The following is a 17,202-nucleotide window of genomic DNA, read 5'->3' on the forward strand; positions in this document are numbered from 1 at the left end:
TAATTGAGGAACTCAAATTACTCGCTACTTCTAGCATCCGGCGGGTCCAATTTGACATAGTTTAAATAAAATACACTTGTTTATAGTGAAAGCGGTGAAACAAATAGGGCCATGAATAAAATTATACATATGTGTTGTTAAAATAGATACATAAATAATACGTACAGGCAATGATGTAGGTAGGAACCTCATATTGTATCCACTACCCGTTCTAAACACAATGTAAAAAGAGAGGTACAGCGCACATATATATTTTTTTAACGACTAGGTCGGTAAAAAGTGTATGATCCACGTAATGGTCAGTGGTTACCGTAGCCTATAGAGGCGTGCCACACCCGAAACATCACAAGCGCGTTGCCGGCCTTACTCCTGACTCTCGCCAGGAGCTCTGGTCACATTACTAACCACAGGAAGTCAGGAACACAACACTAAAGAGCAGTGTTATTTAGTTGTGATCTTTTATAATGTACTCTACTACTATTACTAAGGTACGGGATCTTTTTGTGAGGTACTTCCCTAGACGGGCTGCTTCAAATTTTGAGCAGGAAATAGAGATCCTGCTGTGTAGCCTCAGCCTGCGGCCTAGCTCCCCAAAGTGGTTTATATAATTGCGCAACGTAAAATTATATTTCACATAATGTTATATAGAAAATTAGTCCTTGATTCGTAGTCAAACCAGCATTTTACTTAAAGGACCAGTCAGAAAAAAAACGAGTGTGCTTTAGACCACACGACTGAAGCAAAACTTCTTTAGTTGCCCCTACAGTAATACACGAAACATAACTCTCTCTCTTTCTATCTTCACTAACTTGTATCCCCGTCTCAGTTTCCATTCGCCTCGCCCGATCACACTTTTCATAACGCTCTCGTCACGCATTCACCAACTTATTCCCCAAGTCAAGCACGCGTAAAGAAGTTTTACTTCATTAACTGTGAGTCCAACTTTACATCATTGTGTGGGTAATGAATTGTGGATACGTAATAAAGACCATTGTTGTATCCAATTAATTTTTTGATTACTTCTGACATGTAAACTAATTATAATAATTAGTGTATCATCATAAGCAGACGTAAAAATCTCAAACTACCATGAAATACAAAGGATTTCGTGCGTAGCAAATATAAATATTACAAAAACCGTTGTTACCTTATACATATTTTGAACAATAAGATAGTTAAGCATGTATGCGATTGCGCGATCTTCAGACTAAATGAACTTACCTAATTATTTATATGGTTTATGCTGATACAAGGTTTGATTTAAAGATACTCGTTTAAAATTTGAATACAAATAAGGACGTCCTTGTTTAATTTTCAGACCGAATTGCTAAACTATGGATGATGACAAACCAAGCGCTTTAAATATAATTAAGGCTTAGATTAATCAACTTTATTCGTAAAACCACATAGTTTGTGATCAAGTTTTAAATAAACAAACAGTCACGAATTTGGTATACACAATTAGACTTATATTTTGTCTTACCATTAGTTGTGTGTGTTTATCTCTCCTTGTTCATTAATATTATACACAGGTATAATATGAATATTATTTTCACTTAGTTTTGGGGCTTTGACTTTATTAGGTACTTGGTAATAAATAATAAGCCCATAAATTAAATTATTGACATATCTCGTAGATATTTTATTTTATAGGACAAAAAATATAAAGTTAATAATAAGGTAATTCAAGGAATCTAGCTAAGAATCTATCGTTATTATATTTCATGAGATGGTCTCTATAGTTATTGTAGTTACGAGTATCATAATTTTTTTAAATATTTAACCAGTTCAACATATACGCGTTACTCGAACAAAAAATATAAAACAATTTGGATTATTTTTGTATTTTTAATACATTTACTTGTGCCAATCGAACGCGGTTGATTTCGCTATTTTCACGTTCTATTGTGAAGACACGAAGTAGATTGTTCTTTGCAGTTGAAATTATGTTTATTAGTTTATCTAATATATTAATACGCTAAGGTTAAGATGTTTGCCTCCCTTTTTAGAAAAAAGCTCACAATAACTCCACATAAATTATATATCATTTTATAGATAATTGCTTGCTCTACCGGCATCCATAACTAAAAATTTAATTATTGCTTTCGTTTTTGGAAATTAGTTAATTATAAAATTATTCAGTGCGAATTATTAGCACGGATATAATGCTAGTTTGCCATTAATAAATTTAGGACAAAATTAAATTTGTAAAATAATTATACCTACTCGCGATAAGGTTTCGGGAAGCTACAGTTAGTAAAGGTACAAATAATAATTAATTTCACTTTGTAATATATTGTCTAGTTAAAGCTACATGACATGAATCTAGCAACGTGTGTGAAAAAAATATTAATGGTAAAATTAGAAATAAAATAATTAATGTATAAAAAGTGTTTCTACAGAATATTTGGTGACATAATAGCCAAGATAAAATTATTTTCATCAGATGCGATCAAACTATTTCGGTAAAATAAAACCTACAAGAATTTAATGTACTGCGGTAAAAAGAAGTCCATTATGCTACCGTTACGCAGCTTACGACATAGAGTTGGATGTCGGTTATTTTAAAACTTCATAAATAATGTTTGATATACTTTAGATTTACCAAAACTTTATTTAGGTACATAATAAAAACAAGACAGTGACACAGTATCTGAGCAAAAACGTTGTACAGACAACCTGATATTTAACATAAAAAAATAAACAAAGTAATTTTGATTCTTATGATTATGAAATAAGAACTATTTCGATTAAATTATTTGGATGTCGTAAACTGTACAAGAGCTGGGATGTAGACGTGGTGTAAGTCGTCCATTGTGACTGAACAATGGGGAAAGCATCAGAACATAACAGGGCCGTGGTTGAACATGGAGCCATTACGTACATAGAAATGTATTTGTTTTTTATTAAGTTTACAATGGTGTTTATTTTAAAAAAAATAGGATAATTTCATTGTTAGTAAAAAAAATCTATGTTTAGTGTATGTAATAAATTATTGTTAAAGGAAGAACCTCCTTAAATTTTTGCGTTCTATTAAAGTTCTTGCTCCATATTTAGGTACTACTAATTATTTTTTTTGTATCGTCAACATAGTTGAAACTTTTGGGTCGCATAGTATTTTCTACCAAACAATGTATTAAAACCTAAAATTATAACTTAAGTCATGCCAAAGTATCAAAACTGTTTGGAGTTTACTTCTTAAGAAACGATATAAAGCCCGTGATATTCAAATATAGGAAGTGAAATGTTGACTGCTGTGAAACTCTAACGCTGACCACTGACGCTGAGGCCTTGGAGAAAGAAAGAGAGAGTGGCTCATAACCTTAGCTCATAATCTTGCAACATCTCTTGCTAGAAAGAGATAAATCTATTATTAAATATAACGGTAATCATACTTATGGAGTAAAAGTCAAGTGCTACTGCCAAACAGTAAACACACTATTTTATTTCTGTCATTACAGTAATACCTAATAACGTTTTGCCGTACTGTGCGTTTTTTTGTCGCGGGTTAAAAATAACCATGCATCAAGTTAGGGAGAAAATGTATGTATATAAACATATTTGGCCAAATACTTAGCTCTGAATATTTAGTAGCGATTTATTGTGTAGTTAGCAAATAACTATTAGACTTTTTTCTTTAAAAAAACTACTACAATATTTCCACTAATATACTACTCTTCTTCACTACACATACCGACAAAAAAATAAAATTTAAGACATTGCTTATTTCATGACCCTACAAATTGATATATTGCGTCTACATGATTGTCATTGTCTGAAACCATTGTTCTTTTTGAGACGAACCCATCCGCATACTTGTTGAATTTTAAACCTTGTAATCGAGATACAATACTTATTTATCAGTGAAGCATAACATACAGTAGGTTATAGTAAATTAAAGCAACCATTATCGAGTTTTATACTAAAACATGCTTGATCTATTTTGTTAAAATAGTTATTAAATAGTTAAGAATTATTTAATAAGAAGAATTTCTTAAGAAGTTTTATATATATCGTTGATGTCTTTTTAATAGTAGTTGTATTATGATAGTAAAGACTTCAACGCCTAAATATTTTTATAGATTTTTTTAATAGACAGATACTTAGATCTTATCAGTAAATCTTTTGAATTTATTAAAAGGAATAATATCGTATTTTGTCCCAGTTAAGTTTCGTTACTTAGTGTTATTGCCATAATTAGATACATTATAAGAAAATGCAATATTAACTAGGTATTAATAAAAAAAAAATAACAAAGATAGTAATTCCAATTTCAATTTGGTATAAATCAATAAAATAAATTGAAACAAATATTCAATTAGTAGCTTTTCAGAGATAATTAACACTTAATTTAATATCTCCGTTTAGATCTTTAATGTTCTAAAAAAAATATCAAGCGTGAGATAATAGGCAATAAATTGATTACCTATTTTTAATTAAAGAACCTGGACATCTTTAAATCAAGGATCAATTTAATCATATAGCATTTAATTTATTATACGTGACAAAATACCAGTACACTTAGAACACGTAATGAAGGTCATGATCACGTCTAAAATTTAACAAATTGGATATTGAACAAAACAAAAGGTTCATATTACATTACAGTGTAGGGCGACTTCCAGTCAAGTTACGTTAAGACAAAACGGGTATAGTTTCCTACCAATAAGAAGTTAGCGACATTACTGCTTATTAGTCAATCAATCATTACAGCCTATACAGTCCACTGCTGGACATAGGCCTCCACAAGTTTACGCCAAAAATAACGTGAACTCATGTGTTTTGCCCATAGTCACCACGCTGGGCAGGCGGGTTGGTGACCGTGACTGCTTATTAGTATCTACCAATAAATAAGCATTCATTTATGTAATAAAATATAATGTACTAAAACAATAAATTAATTGAAAATAAATTAAAAAAAAAATATTGTATATGGAGAGTAAGATTTTAGCAAACGAAAGAATATGTTATACTAAAGAAATACTAAAATTTTAATGTAAGTTTTCGAATAAGGATTTACTACATGTAAAATGTAAAATTGAAAATACTATGCGCAAGTAAATTATTGGGGATACATTTTAAAACAACAACATATGCGCAAGTAAGTAGACGTCGGTAGCATGTCGGTACTCGGTAGTATTCGTGACAATTTTGACAACTCGTCTCTTTCACACAGAAAATCATGAAAGTAATGTTCAGTGCAATCTTCTATTGTTAAATGAAATTATAATGTATTCGTGACCAAGTATAAACGATGTGTACATAAATGTTACGAAATACTGAAAACGAGGTTATATTTATATTATTGATTGGTAGTTCATTGTTACAAGATCGCACAAGGTAATCGTCTTATTTATTTGAGACAAAAGGCAGAAGCTTTGTCCTTCACACATTGAAACATCGTTATCAATGCACGTAACCGATCGGTTTAGTTAGAGGTGATTATTGAAGTAACAAAACAGTGCATGTAAGTACTAAAGCTGAGAGCACGTCACTTAAAATATCACAATTAAAAGACGTATACATTTTACTAATATTGGTCTACTCTCCGCTGGTGGTGGTTCTTTCGCTTTCTGCTACAAAATAGTAAAGTTACTAGGTAATAAACAAGCTTACTAATGGGTGATAATATATCGGTATTAAATTAGTTTTCGTCATGGCTAATGTAAAGATTAGAATTAACTCACCGAAACCTACTTCAAACCGAACAAACGGAAGAGGTAAAGTTGGTAAATTGAGAAAATTATTAACAGGTATTAACAATGTCAAGACACGATCAGCTATCAAAAGCCCTCAAAAATGTAACGATAAAAGTAAAAGTGGTGAAAAAAGTATTTTAAAAGATAAATTCAGTGATACAGTGCTTATAAAAGATTCAAGACTTAGAAGAGAAATTCAACTTTCAAAGAATACATTATTGACCAGAAACGGACATATTAAACTTAAAAACAAAGACAATTTAAGGCTCTGTAACAATATATTAAAAAGTGAACTATTAATAGATGATAGTAAAGAAAAAGAAAAAAATGCATCTCAAAACCATGGTTTTAACAATAATAACTTAGTCATTAGCAATCACAATGATAAAGAAACAAATTCAACGCCAGAAGAGTCTGTGGTTATAACTATAGCAGATGAAAGTTCTAAAGATGACCAAACTGATTTAAAGAAAAAGAAAGTGAAAAAAAATTCCAAATTAACTAAAAAACCTCCAAGAAAAGATAAAAGAAAGAGTAGGAAACCCAAAAAAGGCCTTTTTATATGTGATTATTGCCAAAAACAGTTTGATACTAAATCATCAATAAGAAGGCATATGTATCTACATCTACATTTCAAAACCTATCCTTGTACACAGTGTAACAAGGTATTTGGCAAGCAGTTATATTTGACTGCTCATGTAACAAGACAGCATCCTAACTGGGAGCAACACTACATGTGCAATTTATGTGATAAAAACTTTTTGCTAAAGGAGAACTTAGCTGTACACTTAGCGAGTCACAGTAGTACTGAAACTATGTTTAAATGCATCTATTGCAAAGAGAAATTTTCAAAGCAAATTGATTTAGTTCATCATGAGAAACAGCATTTAGTCAGTGGTCGGTATGATTGCATTATATGTGAACAAAGCTATGATAACAGAAATAAATTAACACTGCATTTTAAATCACATTTGAGAGTTAAAGATTTTATCTGTCAACATTGTGGCAAAGAATTCTTGCGGTTAAATTCAATGAGGCGTCACGTCCAAATTTGTCATGGTGGCATGAGAATTCAATGTCCTATATGTAAAAAGTTTTTGAGAGGTCATTTGTCAGAGCACATGCGGACTCATGAGAAAAAGCGTCCGCATAAATGTCCAGATTGTGGACAGTGTTTTACTCAATCTACCCAACTGACTGTACACCGAAGATCCCATACAGGGGCTCGTCCATACCCATGTAGAATATGCAATAGACCCTTCTCACATTCTAATGCACTCATGCTGCATATTCGGAGGCATACTGGTGAAAAACCTTTTGATTGTGCAATGTGTCCCCTGTCTTTTTCACAATTACCTCATATGAAAGCACATATGAGGAAAATTCATGGCAAAGAAAATCCCTATAGATGTAAAAAGTGTCAGCAATTCTTTAAGTTGAAAATTGACCTTGAAAACCACACTAAAAATTGTAAATTTGGTGAAAAAGAGTTGTCCTTTGAAGAGAAAATTCAGGCGTCAGTACAAGTGGAGGAAGAAGAGGTTGTGGAATCTGTAATGAGCTTATCTCGAATGAGATTCCTATTAGCTCTTCTTTTCACTATGATTGCTACCAAAGAGAAATTAAAATATTTAGGTGCGTAATTTTTTTTGTTTAATATTTTTCACACAAAAATGCACTCATTTGTTACTCTCTTTTTACTGGTGTGAACTGTATTGCTTCCTGTGTGTGTTCCCTATAATATAAATGTTATCGAAAGTAGCCACATCTCAATCATTTCATATTACTAAAAAAAAATAGTTATTTGTCAGTACTGTTTCAAAAATCCTAAGTAATAGACATCAACGGGTCACTCATAAAGTATTGACCTTATTACACTTTACATTGTTTTATGTAATATTTTATGCACTGTCATTGAATTACCGATGTTTAAACTCATCAAAATGCAGGTACATATAAACATTGGTCACTGGTGACCTTCCTCATGGGTTTTGAATATGTTGTGTGAGTGATTTTGTGTGCTGATATGTGCTTTTGTGAAGTAATGCATTGTGTCTCGACAATTTCCAATAATTTCTATTGGGTAAACTGACCGACATTGAATTTATTTTAGCTACAATTCATACTTTTGTATTACAAGTCCAACGAGTCGCTGGTTCCTGATTTTATGGTAATATATTAATAAGTGAGTTCATTTGTCATTTTATCATTTTGGTTTCTTTAGGTGATGGTCTTTTATGCAATGTTAAGTAAAAAGGGCTATAAGCTGGATAGATTTCATATTAGCTTGGACGTAAGGGATATTTATATTTAAAGGTTTTTTAAAGGTGATGGTTGGTGGTGGTGACAAATGATGTTTTTTTTATCACTAAATATATTAATTACTTAAAGCTTTTTATATAAGTTTAAATATCTTAATATGTAATTCCCCTGGGACTTTTTTTTTCAATAATTTATTATACATTATTGTTATGAATACTGGTTCCAATATTTATGTACATTTTTTATAACAGGTTTCAACAAGCGTTTGGTAGATGATTTATTGGTGGAATCACTTGAAGCTATGGGTCATAAACCATGTAAAGATGAATCTCTAGCACCTTTAAAACGATTGAAGACAAATATACAGACACTCCTAAATGGAACAGTACCGAAGGAAAAAATGGCAAAGTTTCAGAAAGAAAATAAAAGTACGGAAGATATACTAGAACTTCTGACAAACGAAAAGAAATAGGTAATTAAAATAATAAGTCGTTATTATGGAACATTATATTTATTTATTATTTTCTAATCTATCAAATAAAATAAAAGGGAAAGTTGATGACTTCATAACATTTTTCTATTATGTTATCTTACACAATAGAAAAATATTAATTAAAACATAATTGTTTACAATGTCACTTATTTATTTTGCACATTTATAATCACAGCATCACATTAATAATGTTTTAGAGCCATATTGACTTAAGCTATTTTAAGTAAAAATTTTGTATGTTTTATAAATATGAATTTTTATAATTAATTAGTGTTCAATTGCTGGTATGATGCAAAAAACACAATAACTCCTTTTTAAAATAATCAGATACGAATTTGACAACTTTTAATCTGGTTTTTGTTTATGCTAGCACAGTACTAAAGTAGCGAGACATGAAAAAATGTGAAGGTTATGGAAGTAAATAACGCTCTATCTTCAACGTATTTTAGAAAGATTCTTTTTTAATATAGGATAATGTTTAACAGAATTATATAGTATAAATTTTTAGTTTCTTTGACGAAAATGCTTGAAATAAGTCTTGCCATTAAAAAAAAAAGTGATTTTTCCTTAGCTCATAATTTATTGCATTTTAATTTTATTTATTTTCGGTATTTTGTTTTGACTTCCGATTTCAATTGTTTTATTTTTTGTAATCGTTTGCTTGCTAACAACACTAAGACTATTTTATAATAGTAATAAAAGCAATTGATGTAGAGAAAATCAAGTTTCAATTTTTTTTTTTTTATGAGGCAGTCATAGACAAAATAGGTAGCATTACTTGATTGCAACTTACATAATACCTTCTATAAAAATTAAAAAATTGGAGAGGATTCATTCTACTGATATTTGAATGTAAGTATAAATGTATGGATGGTCATGCATGTTAAAACTTTTAACTGATTCTATAGAAATTTACATCACACTGATATATACTTAGATATTGGATAGATTTCATCCCGAAATTTCCATGAGATCATAAAGAATGATAATGATTAATTAAATTAAAATTAAATGATGTTTCTTATAAAAAAGAAATTAATGTCAGTATGTAACTATTATTTTATCTTATTTTTATATACAATAATCTCATAAATATTTACTTTAAATAATGGAAATTGGAAGTCAAAACTAAAACTACTAAAATTTTATTTTTAAATTGATAGGATGATTGTGCCATTATTTGTTATGATTGCATGTTTTAATATATTTTTAAGCAAAATTGGTGTTTAATATTGAATTTTTTATGTTAGTTACTATTTTAAGTTGCTTATATTGAAAAAATATAAAATTAAGTTTTGTTTTTTAATTATAATTTTTGTACCAGTGCCATTCCTTGTTTTCTTAAATGTAACATAGTGGTACCATTTCAATAAAATTTGTATTAGTAATCTTTTTGAACTTCAATCATATTATATTTTAAATTATTTTTAAAATAATTCATATTTTAATAATTTAATTTTCTTTATACAAATTCTGTTGAAATAGTCTTTAGTATAAATTTAGTCCTAAGCATTAATAGCAAGAATCTGATAGCATATTATTGGATATTACTTTTCAATATTTGACATGTGGGCAACTTCTTAATTATAATCTGTTGATATTATTTGATAAAACATTATGTCTATTTATGTATTTTGTTTTAACATGCAGCACTTATATGTTGTGTTGCCCTATTGCTAGTGGCTTTAGCATACAACATTGATGTCTATTGTAATAACAAATGTAAATCTAAATCCCTGAATGTTCATCAGTACATAAATGTTTATTAGCGTAAAACATAAACACATAGGAAATAGAATGCGTTTTTGCAAGTGCAAAAAGTGACTTTAGCATACAACATTGATGTCTATTGTAATAACAAATGTAAATCTAAATCCCTGAATGTTCATCAGTACATAAATGTTTATTAGTGTAAAACATAAACACATAGGAAATAGAATGCGTTTTTGCAAGTGCAAAAAGTGACTTTAGCATACAACATTGATGTCTATTGTAATAACAAATATAAATCTTAATCTCTGAATGTTCATCAGTACATTAATGTTTATTAGCGTAAAACATAAACACATAGGAAATAGAATACGTTTTTGCAAATGCAAAAAGTGACTTTAGTATACAACATTGATGTCTATTGTAATAACAAATATAAATCTTAATCTCTGAATGTTCATCAGTACATAAATGTTTATTAGCGTAATACACAAACACATAGGAAATAGAATGCGTTTTTGCAAGTGAAAAATGCATGTGTGCATGTAAGTTATATTTGATGTTAAAATGATGACGTAGTACGCTTATGTGGGTTTGCCCTTGTCCTAATAGACACAGGAATTCTTTAATAACGGATCTGGACATAAAGCAGGTTATGAAAAAAGCGTCACCTGGTCTATTACAATATCTAGGTCTATCATATATCTCTCTATGTCTATCTAGGTCTAGTATGAGTATCTTATCGTTAATCCCATAAATGTAACAGTTGTTTAAATATGTACTTTTTAATCGTCATCAAATATTTACAAGTATGTTTGTTCTGTATTTGAACAAAGTCCGTTTTATAACCAAACATAAAATGGGATTGGCATTTGAACCACATTCAATTTAATTATAGTCATGATTAATTCATATAACCATACTATGTTTATGTTAAGTGTATTATAATATATTATATATTGAATATATTACTTGTATTTAAATGTGAGTTATAAGCAGTGATCTCAAATCTTATAGTAGTGTGGTGTTTCTAGCATAAAAAATGTTGATTTGCTTAACATTAGAAAATAATAATTATATTCGGATTTTAATGTGAAAGAGAACTATATGTCAAACTGCATTCGTTTAGGGCCTCTTTCACTGGTTGATAAAGTGATAATCTATCAGTAGCATATATGTGAGAAACTATACCAAATTGTCCTTTACAGATAATGTAGTGACAATACAAGTACCGATGTACATTACTATAAGATTTGGATTGTTTGCAAAAGCAATCAGAATGGTTTTGATTCAATTATGGTACAAAATATTCTATGTTATTTCTTGCCCATATTTTTTACAATTGGCTACAAAGTGTGGAACCAAAGATTGGATTTTGTAATAGGTTTATTTATATTGTCTTTCATTATTTTAATGAAAAAGATCTAATTTAATTCATATATATTTTACAAATGAATAATATTGTAAGCTTGCGTATTTTTATGAAACTGGCTGCAATACCAAAGATAAAACCATCTACTAACAATTAATAAATTATATTTAAACATCATAATTGTTTTATTCTACCTTACAAAAATTTAAAAGATTTTAATTTTTTTTTTTCAAGTAGGTTTTAATGGTTTTTTTTTTTTTACATTAATTATAGTTTTTTTACGAACTACATACCTATTTAGAAGGTAGATTCTGCTAGGATATTGAGCGCTCGACACATTGGGGACTAGAGAAGGGATTCCTTTGCAAATCAAACAGTTATGTTTAGTAATATAATAAAATGGTAGGAAAGTCAAAACTGTACATTGAATATATTTTTTAAAGAATACTTGGGGTGTGATCTACAATCGATACCGAAGCCAAAAATATAGTTTTTAGAATTTTTGTCTGTTTGTCTGTATGTATGTCCGGGATAAACTCAAAAAGTACTGCATGGATTTACTTCAAATTTGGCACGAATATTATTAAGAAGTCGGGTCAAGATATAGACTACATATTATCATGCTATCACCTACCGAGAACGAGCCGTGAACCTTTATTTCCTCAACGCATTCTGTAACAACGTGTAATCTAACGATACATATTTAAATGTTGTTGTTATTATGTTAACAACCATGCTATATAAGCTAGCTTCACACTATAAAAATCACGCAATATAAGTAACTAAGCCGATAAACATAATTAAATGAATATAAGTAGACAAGACAATCTTAAAGCAGCGCCATCTATGAGATTTTTCTGTAGATATGAAATGTAAAGAAGAAACGGGTAAATGAATGTTATTTTTAAAGATATAATCTATATATATTCACGCAGACGACGTCGTGGGCAACAACTAATGTCTAGTATAAAAATAATTATAAATGAAGTCACACAGCCAGCCACATCAGCCTTTCGCAGTCCACTACTGAACATAGGCCTCCACAAGTGCGCGCCAAAAATGGCGTGAACTCATGTGTTTTGCCCATAGTCACCACGCTGGGTAGGCGGGTTGGTGAACGCAGGGCTGGCTTAGTCGCACCGAAGACGCTGCTGCCCGTCTTCGGCCTGTGTATTTTAAAGCCAGCAGTTGGATGGTTATCCCGCCATCGGTCGGCTTTTTAAGTTCTAAGGTAGTAAGTGGTACTATGTTATCCCTTAGTCGCCTCTTACGACACTCACGGGAAGAGAGGGGGTGTCCATATTCTTTAATGCCGTAACCACACAGCATACTACAGCTACAGCAAACTAAGTATTTAGTAGTAATTAAATAATCGATTATAATAACGTTTCAGTCTGGGATATTACTATCCCACTGCTGAGCTTAGGCCTCTTCCTCTATGTAGGAGAAGGATCAGAGCTTAATCCACCACACTGAACCATTGTGGGTTGGCGGATATATTATCCACTATGAGTAACGATCGCTATCTGGTGAACATGATAAAAATCGACATCGACAGCTTAACGTGCTCTCCGAGGCAAGGTGGAGAGACCCACAAGGACTAACAAACCGACCGGAAATATATATTTGTAGAAACTTTTTGTTTCCTCTCCGAGCGGGAATCGAACCCGCGATCGTCGATGTTTAGGCGCCGCCGACACGGCACACGCACCATCACATCAGAGTTGCGGTCATCATTTAATAAAGGCAAATTATTATTATTACCAAAGGTTCAGCGGCTTTGTAGTAAGGGAAAGGAATCAAAACAATCACAAAAGGGGCAGGACTGTCAGTTTTGGTACGTAGTACAAGTGATTTTACTATAATATTCTATAAAAAGAGATCTAAAATTCGTTTCTGTGCAGGTTCAAGAATTTTAGGTGCTACGAGTACCTATACTATATTCTTTTTTTGAATAGTTTTTTTTTTCATGCTAGAATACACTATTTATTATAATTATTTTAGGATATGAATAATAAACATGTTACATTAATATATTTTATTAATTTTTGCATGGCAGCCAAGAAGCTTAAACAAAACATGTAATTATTATGTACTATGTCGTAGTAATAGTAATTCTATGATACAAAACACTCTAAGCTTCTTGATGGCAGCTATAATACCTAATGTTTAAGGACGTAACACGTCAATTATGACATTTACCGAACCAAACAGAAAAATGCCATTGTAAAATTGTCATAACAATACGTCGTCATGTAAGAAACCATGGTAAGAAACGATATTTTGTAGACGTAACGATTTTTTTGAAATTTGTTTTCAAGTGATTCAGAAGAAAATTGCAAACATGGGTACAACGGGCCAATCGATAACCCTCGCAAACAGTATTATAGGTGTCGGAATCCTAGCAATGCCATTTTGCTTTCAACAAGTAAGTTTTATCATTTAACGACCCTTCCTCACATTATTTTCTCAAATTAAATAACTTTAAGTCTTAAATTAGATTAGTTAAAAATAATATTAAATTTATTAATATTATAAAAAGAAAACTTAAAGGTTAAATAAGTACAATAAAAAGTTTTAAAAATGTAAGTTGATAATATAATTTGCATTATTTATTTACTGTAATGGGTTCTTAAATTAAGAAGGAAATAATGTTTTTGTGGTATTAAATAATCAGTTTTGGTTCTAGTGTGGAGTTTTGTTAGCCGCACTAATATTATTATCAATGGGTTTAGTGTCAAGACTTTGCTGTTATTTTCTTTTAAAATCTGCGATCATAACTAGAAGAAGAAGCTATGAATTTATTGGTAAGTTAATTATTTTGAATGTAGTAAAAAGAATTAAAATACAAGTGTATATTAATACACCTATTTTGTTTTGAGAATCTGTCATTTAAAATGAGGATGTTTTATTTTTTTAAAAGAGCATATAAGGTTAAGAAAAATATATAACAATATATTTACCATCAATAGAACAATTTATTGATGTTTGTAGTGTAAAATTCTAATATGTTTCTATAACTGTGTAAAAGGTTTTCATTGTAGATAATTTACACCATTAATCATTTTAGAGATATCTTTTGCTAATCTCTTTATCTAAATCTTGTAGATCGTTTTTTGTATACTTCATATAATATTTAAATACAATCCAATTTATATTTTTTTAGACAAAACTACTAAACATATACTATGCACCAAACTCTTAGTTGTGAATTCTTTGAGTATCCAAAACCACTGAACCCAAATACCCAGACCATGAAAAATACCTCTATGGGTTATACAAAATATTTGTCAAGTGTGGGGGGGGGGTTCCAATGCATAGGCCTACCCATAGGAGTAAGGTGATGCGTGACTCGAGGCTAATTATTGCTATTTTAAATTTTAATAAACAATTTTTTGGTAGATTTAGCATTCTTTGTGTAGATAGTAAAAGTAAATGAAAGTTTCAGTAATTAAAAAAGTATTAATTTTCTACTACTTATCGAGTTTTACATTTATTTGTTTTTGCCCCACCTTTACAAAATTGTGAGTACGCCCATGGTCAAATGTGTTACTACTAGCAGTAACACATTTGAGCTACTAGCCAATTGCTAAAAACATTACACCACGCTGCTGTCACAATGGGAATAGCTATACTATTATTTGGACCCCTAATATTATTCCCATTAAATTCACAAACAATTTTATATGTTAAACTTTACTGCACACTAATAAGTCATATTCTTAATCTGTAAGTTATTTGTCTGCAATCAGTGTTTGCCTCAAATAAATGTCTTTCATTTCATTTCAACTTTTTAAGGCAAACTATATTATGCACTAGCTGACCTAACCTAATATATAATTATATATACCGAAATAAAATATAGCCCATCTTTCAAGTTGGATCAAACTGCACACGGTGTGCAAATTTGATTAAAATCGGTTAAGTACCTAGTTTAGGAGTCCATCACGGGCAAACAATGTGATGTGTAATTTTTATATATTAAGATAAGTTTAACTTTTTCTAGCATTCCATATATTTGGACCAGGAGGAAAGATGGCTGTTGAGTTAGGTATAATAGGCTTTCTAATGGGAACTTGCATTGCCTATTTCGTTGTGGTCGGAGATTTGGGTCCTCAGATTATTGCAAAGCTGTTTAACATAAACCAGAGTGATATTTTAAGGTATATTTTCTTTTAACTATTACCTGCAATTGTTGTTCTAATGTAAGCATAAATTAATGTAGGAGTTTTTTTTTCGTTAATATTGCAAAATATAGAAATATTTTGAGCTGTCTATGTAATAACTTTACAATCGACAATAGAAAATAAGGTGAAACGATTTTTTAATTTAGATTAAAACAAGAACACATGAATTGAAAATGAAATAAAATTTAAGTTCTCTTATTTATAAATTTAAATATTGAAATATTTAAATTCTACAAATTGTGTAAAAATGAAAGTGTGAGTACATAGATAAATAAATAAATAATAAATCAATCACTTTAACAGAGATTTCTCAGAAAATAAAAATAAAATTGCAGTTACAATTTTCTTAAATTACTATATTATTTTTGTAAAATTATTTGTTCCCCATAATGTATTTTAACAAGGTGATAATCTATTTTATTTAATAGAACTGTTTTTGTTTTTCAGGACTTCAATTATGGTAATAGTATCTTTGGTGTGTGTATTACCATTGGGACTCTTGAGGAATGTGGATAGTCTTAGTAATGTCAGTGCGGCTACCATTGCCTTTTATTTTTGTCTAGTTATAAAGGTACGTTTTGACTTTAAGAAAAGTATAATTTATATTTTAAACAAGCATCTTGTTTAAGTAGCAAATCATCTTGAGTACTTTTTTATGTTGTGGTAAGTTATTCATAATTATTAAAATTTATTATATTGACCTCTTTTGATAAAAATATACATACTACTTTAATATGTTATAAACATTCCACTGGTAAGTAAAATACCTCAGAAGGTTAGGTCAGAAATGAATTATAAAATTTCATGTTTCTACCTCCAGTAGTTTTAGCTGTAATATGTATGTAGATAATCAGTTTCTTTGTATATTCCAAGATGAAGATATTGTATCATATTATAGTTTTTTATTTAAAATTATGATTCAGTAAATCAATTTGTTTACGAGTAATTATGTAAATATGTTACATTATTATGTAAAACTTAATTCCTTAATATTGTATTTAAGGTAATAGCAGAAGCTACTAGTCAGTTATTCACATCAGATTGGATGTCTCGCATCGAGCTATGGAAACCATCCGGTGTCTTACAATGTGTTCCTATATTCTCAATGGCATTGTTTTGTCAAACGTGAGTAAAAACTAAATATTAACTAAATTATTTAAATAATAATTACATTATAATTTACAAATTCCGGTTTTCGTATTTTCATACTACATAGAATTTCTAGGTACATATATTTAGTTTGTATAAATAAAAGTAATAACTGTATCAACTAGATCATACAAAGAAGTTCTTATTAATTTGCTTCCTTGTTATAAACATTTATAACTAAGGCTGTATGATATAAAATGTTTTCGGACATTTCCAATTTGCTAAAGAATACATTATTTGTAACTTGAGTCTGAAATAAAACCAATGATTATTATATTTGTAGTAAATGGATAGAAAAAAAAAAATACAAATAATTTCGTTTAATACACT

General features: G+C 29.8%; 2 protein-coding genes across 2 annotated transcripts; both read left to right on the forward strand.

Moving 5' to 3' along the window:
• Positions 1–5,350: 5,350 nt before the first annotated feature.
• On the forward strand, positions 5,351–8,594 carry LOC123659528 (zinc finger protein 28-like). Its single transcript, XM_045594739.1, has 2 exons — positions 5,351–7,334; positions 8,213–8,594. The coding sequence occupies exons 1-2, from the start codon at positions 5,657–5,659 to the stop codon at positions 8,431–8,433; spliced, it is 1,899 nt and encodes a 632-aa protein (XP_045450695.1). The 5' UTR covers positions 5,351–5,656; the 3' UTR covers positions 8,434–8,594.
• Positions 8,595–13,880: 5,286 nt separating this feature from the next.
• On the forward strand, positions 13,881–17,149 carry LOC123659850 (putative sodium-coupled neutral amino acid transporter 10). Its single transcript, XM_045595016.1, has 5 exons — positions 13,881–13,964; positions 14,226–14,343; positions 15,543–15,699; positions 16,171–16,294; positions 16,727–17,149. The coding sequence occupies exons 1-5, from the start codon at positions 13,881–13,883 to the stop codon at positions 16,850–16,852; spliced, it is 609 nt and encodes a 202-aa protein (XP_045450972.1). The 3' UTR covers positions 16,853–17,149.
• Positions 17,150–17,202: the final 53 nt, after the last annotated feature.

This window comes from Melitaea cinxia, chromosome 14 (genome assembly GCF_905220565.1).
Source record: "Melitaea cinxia chromosome 14, ilMelCinx1.1, whole genome shotgun sequence".
Classification (NCBI taxonomy): Eukaryota; Metazoa; Arthropoda; class Insecta; order Lepidoptera; family Nymphalidae; genus Melitaea; species Melitaea cinxia.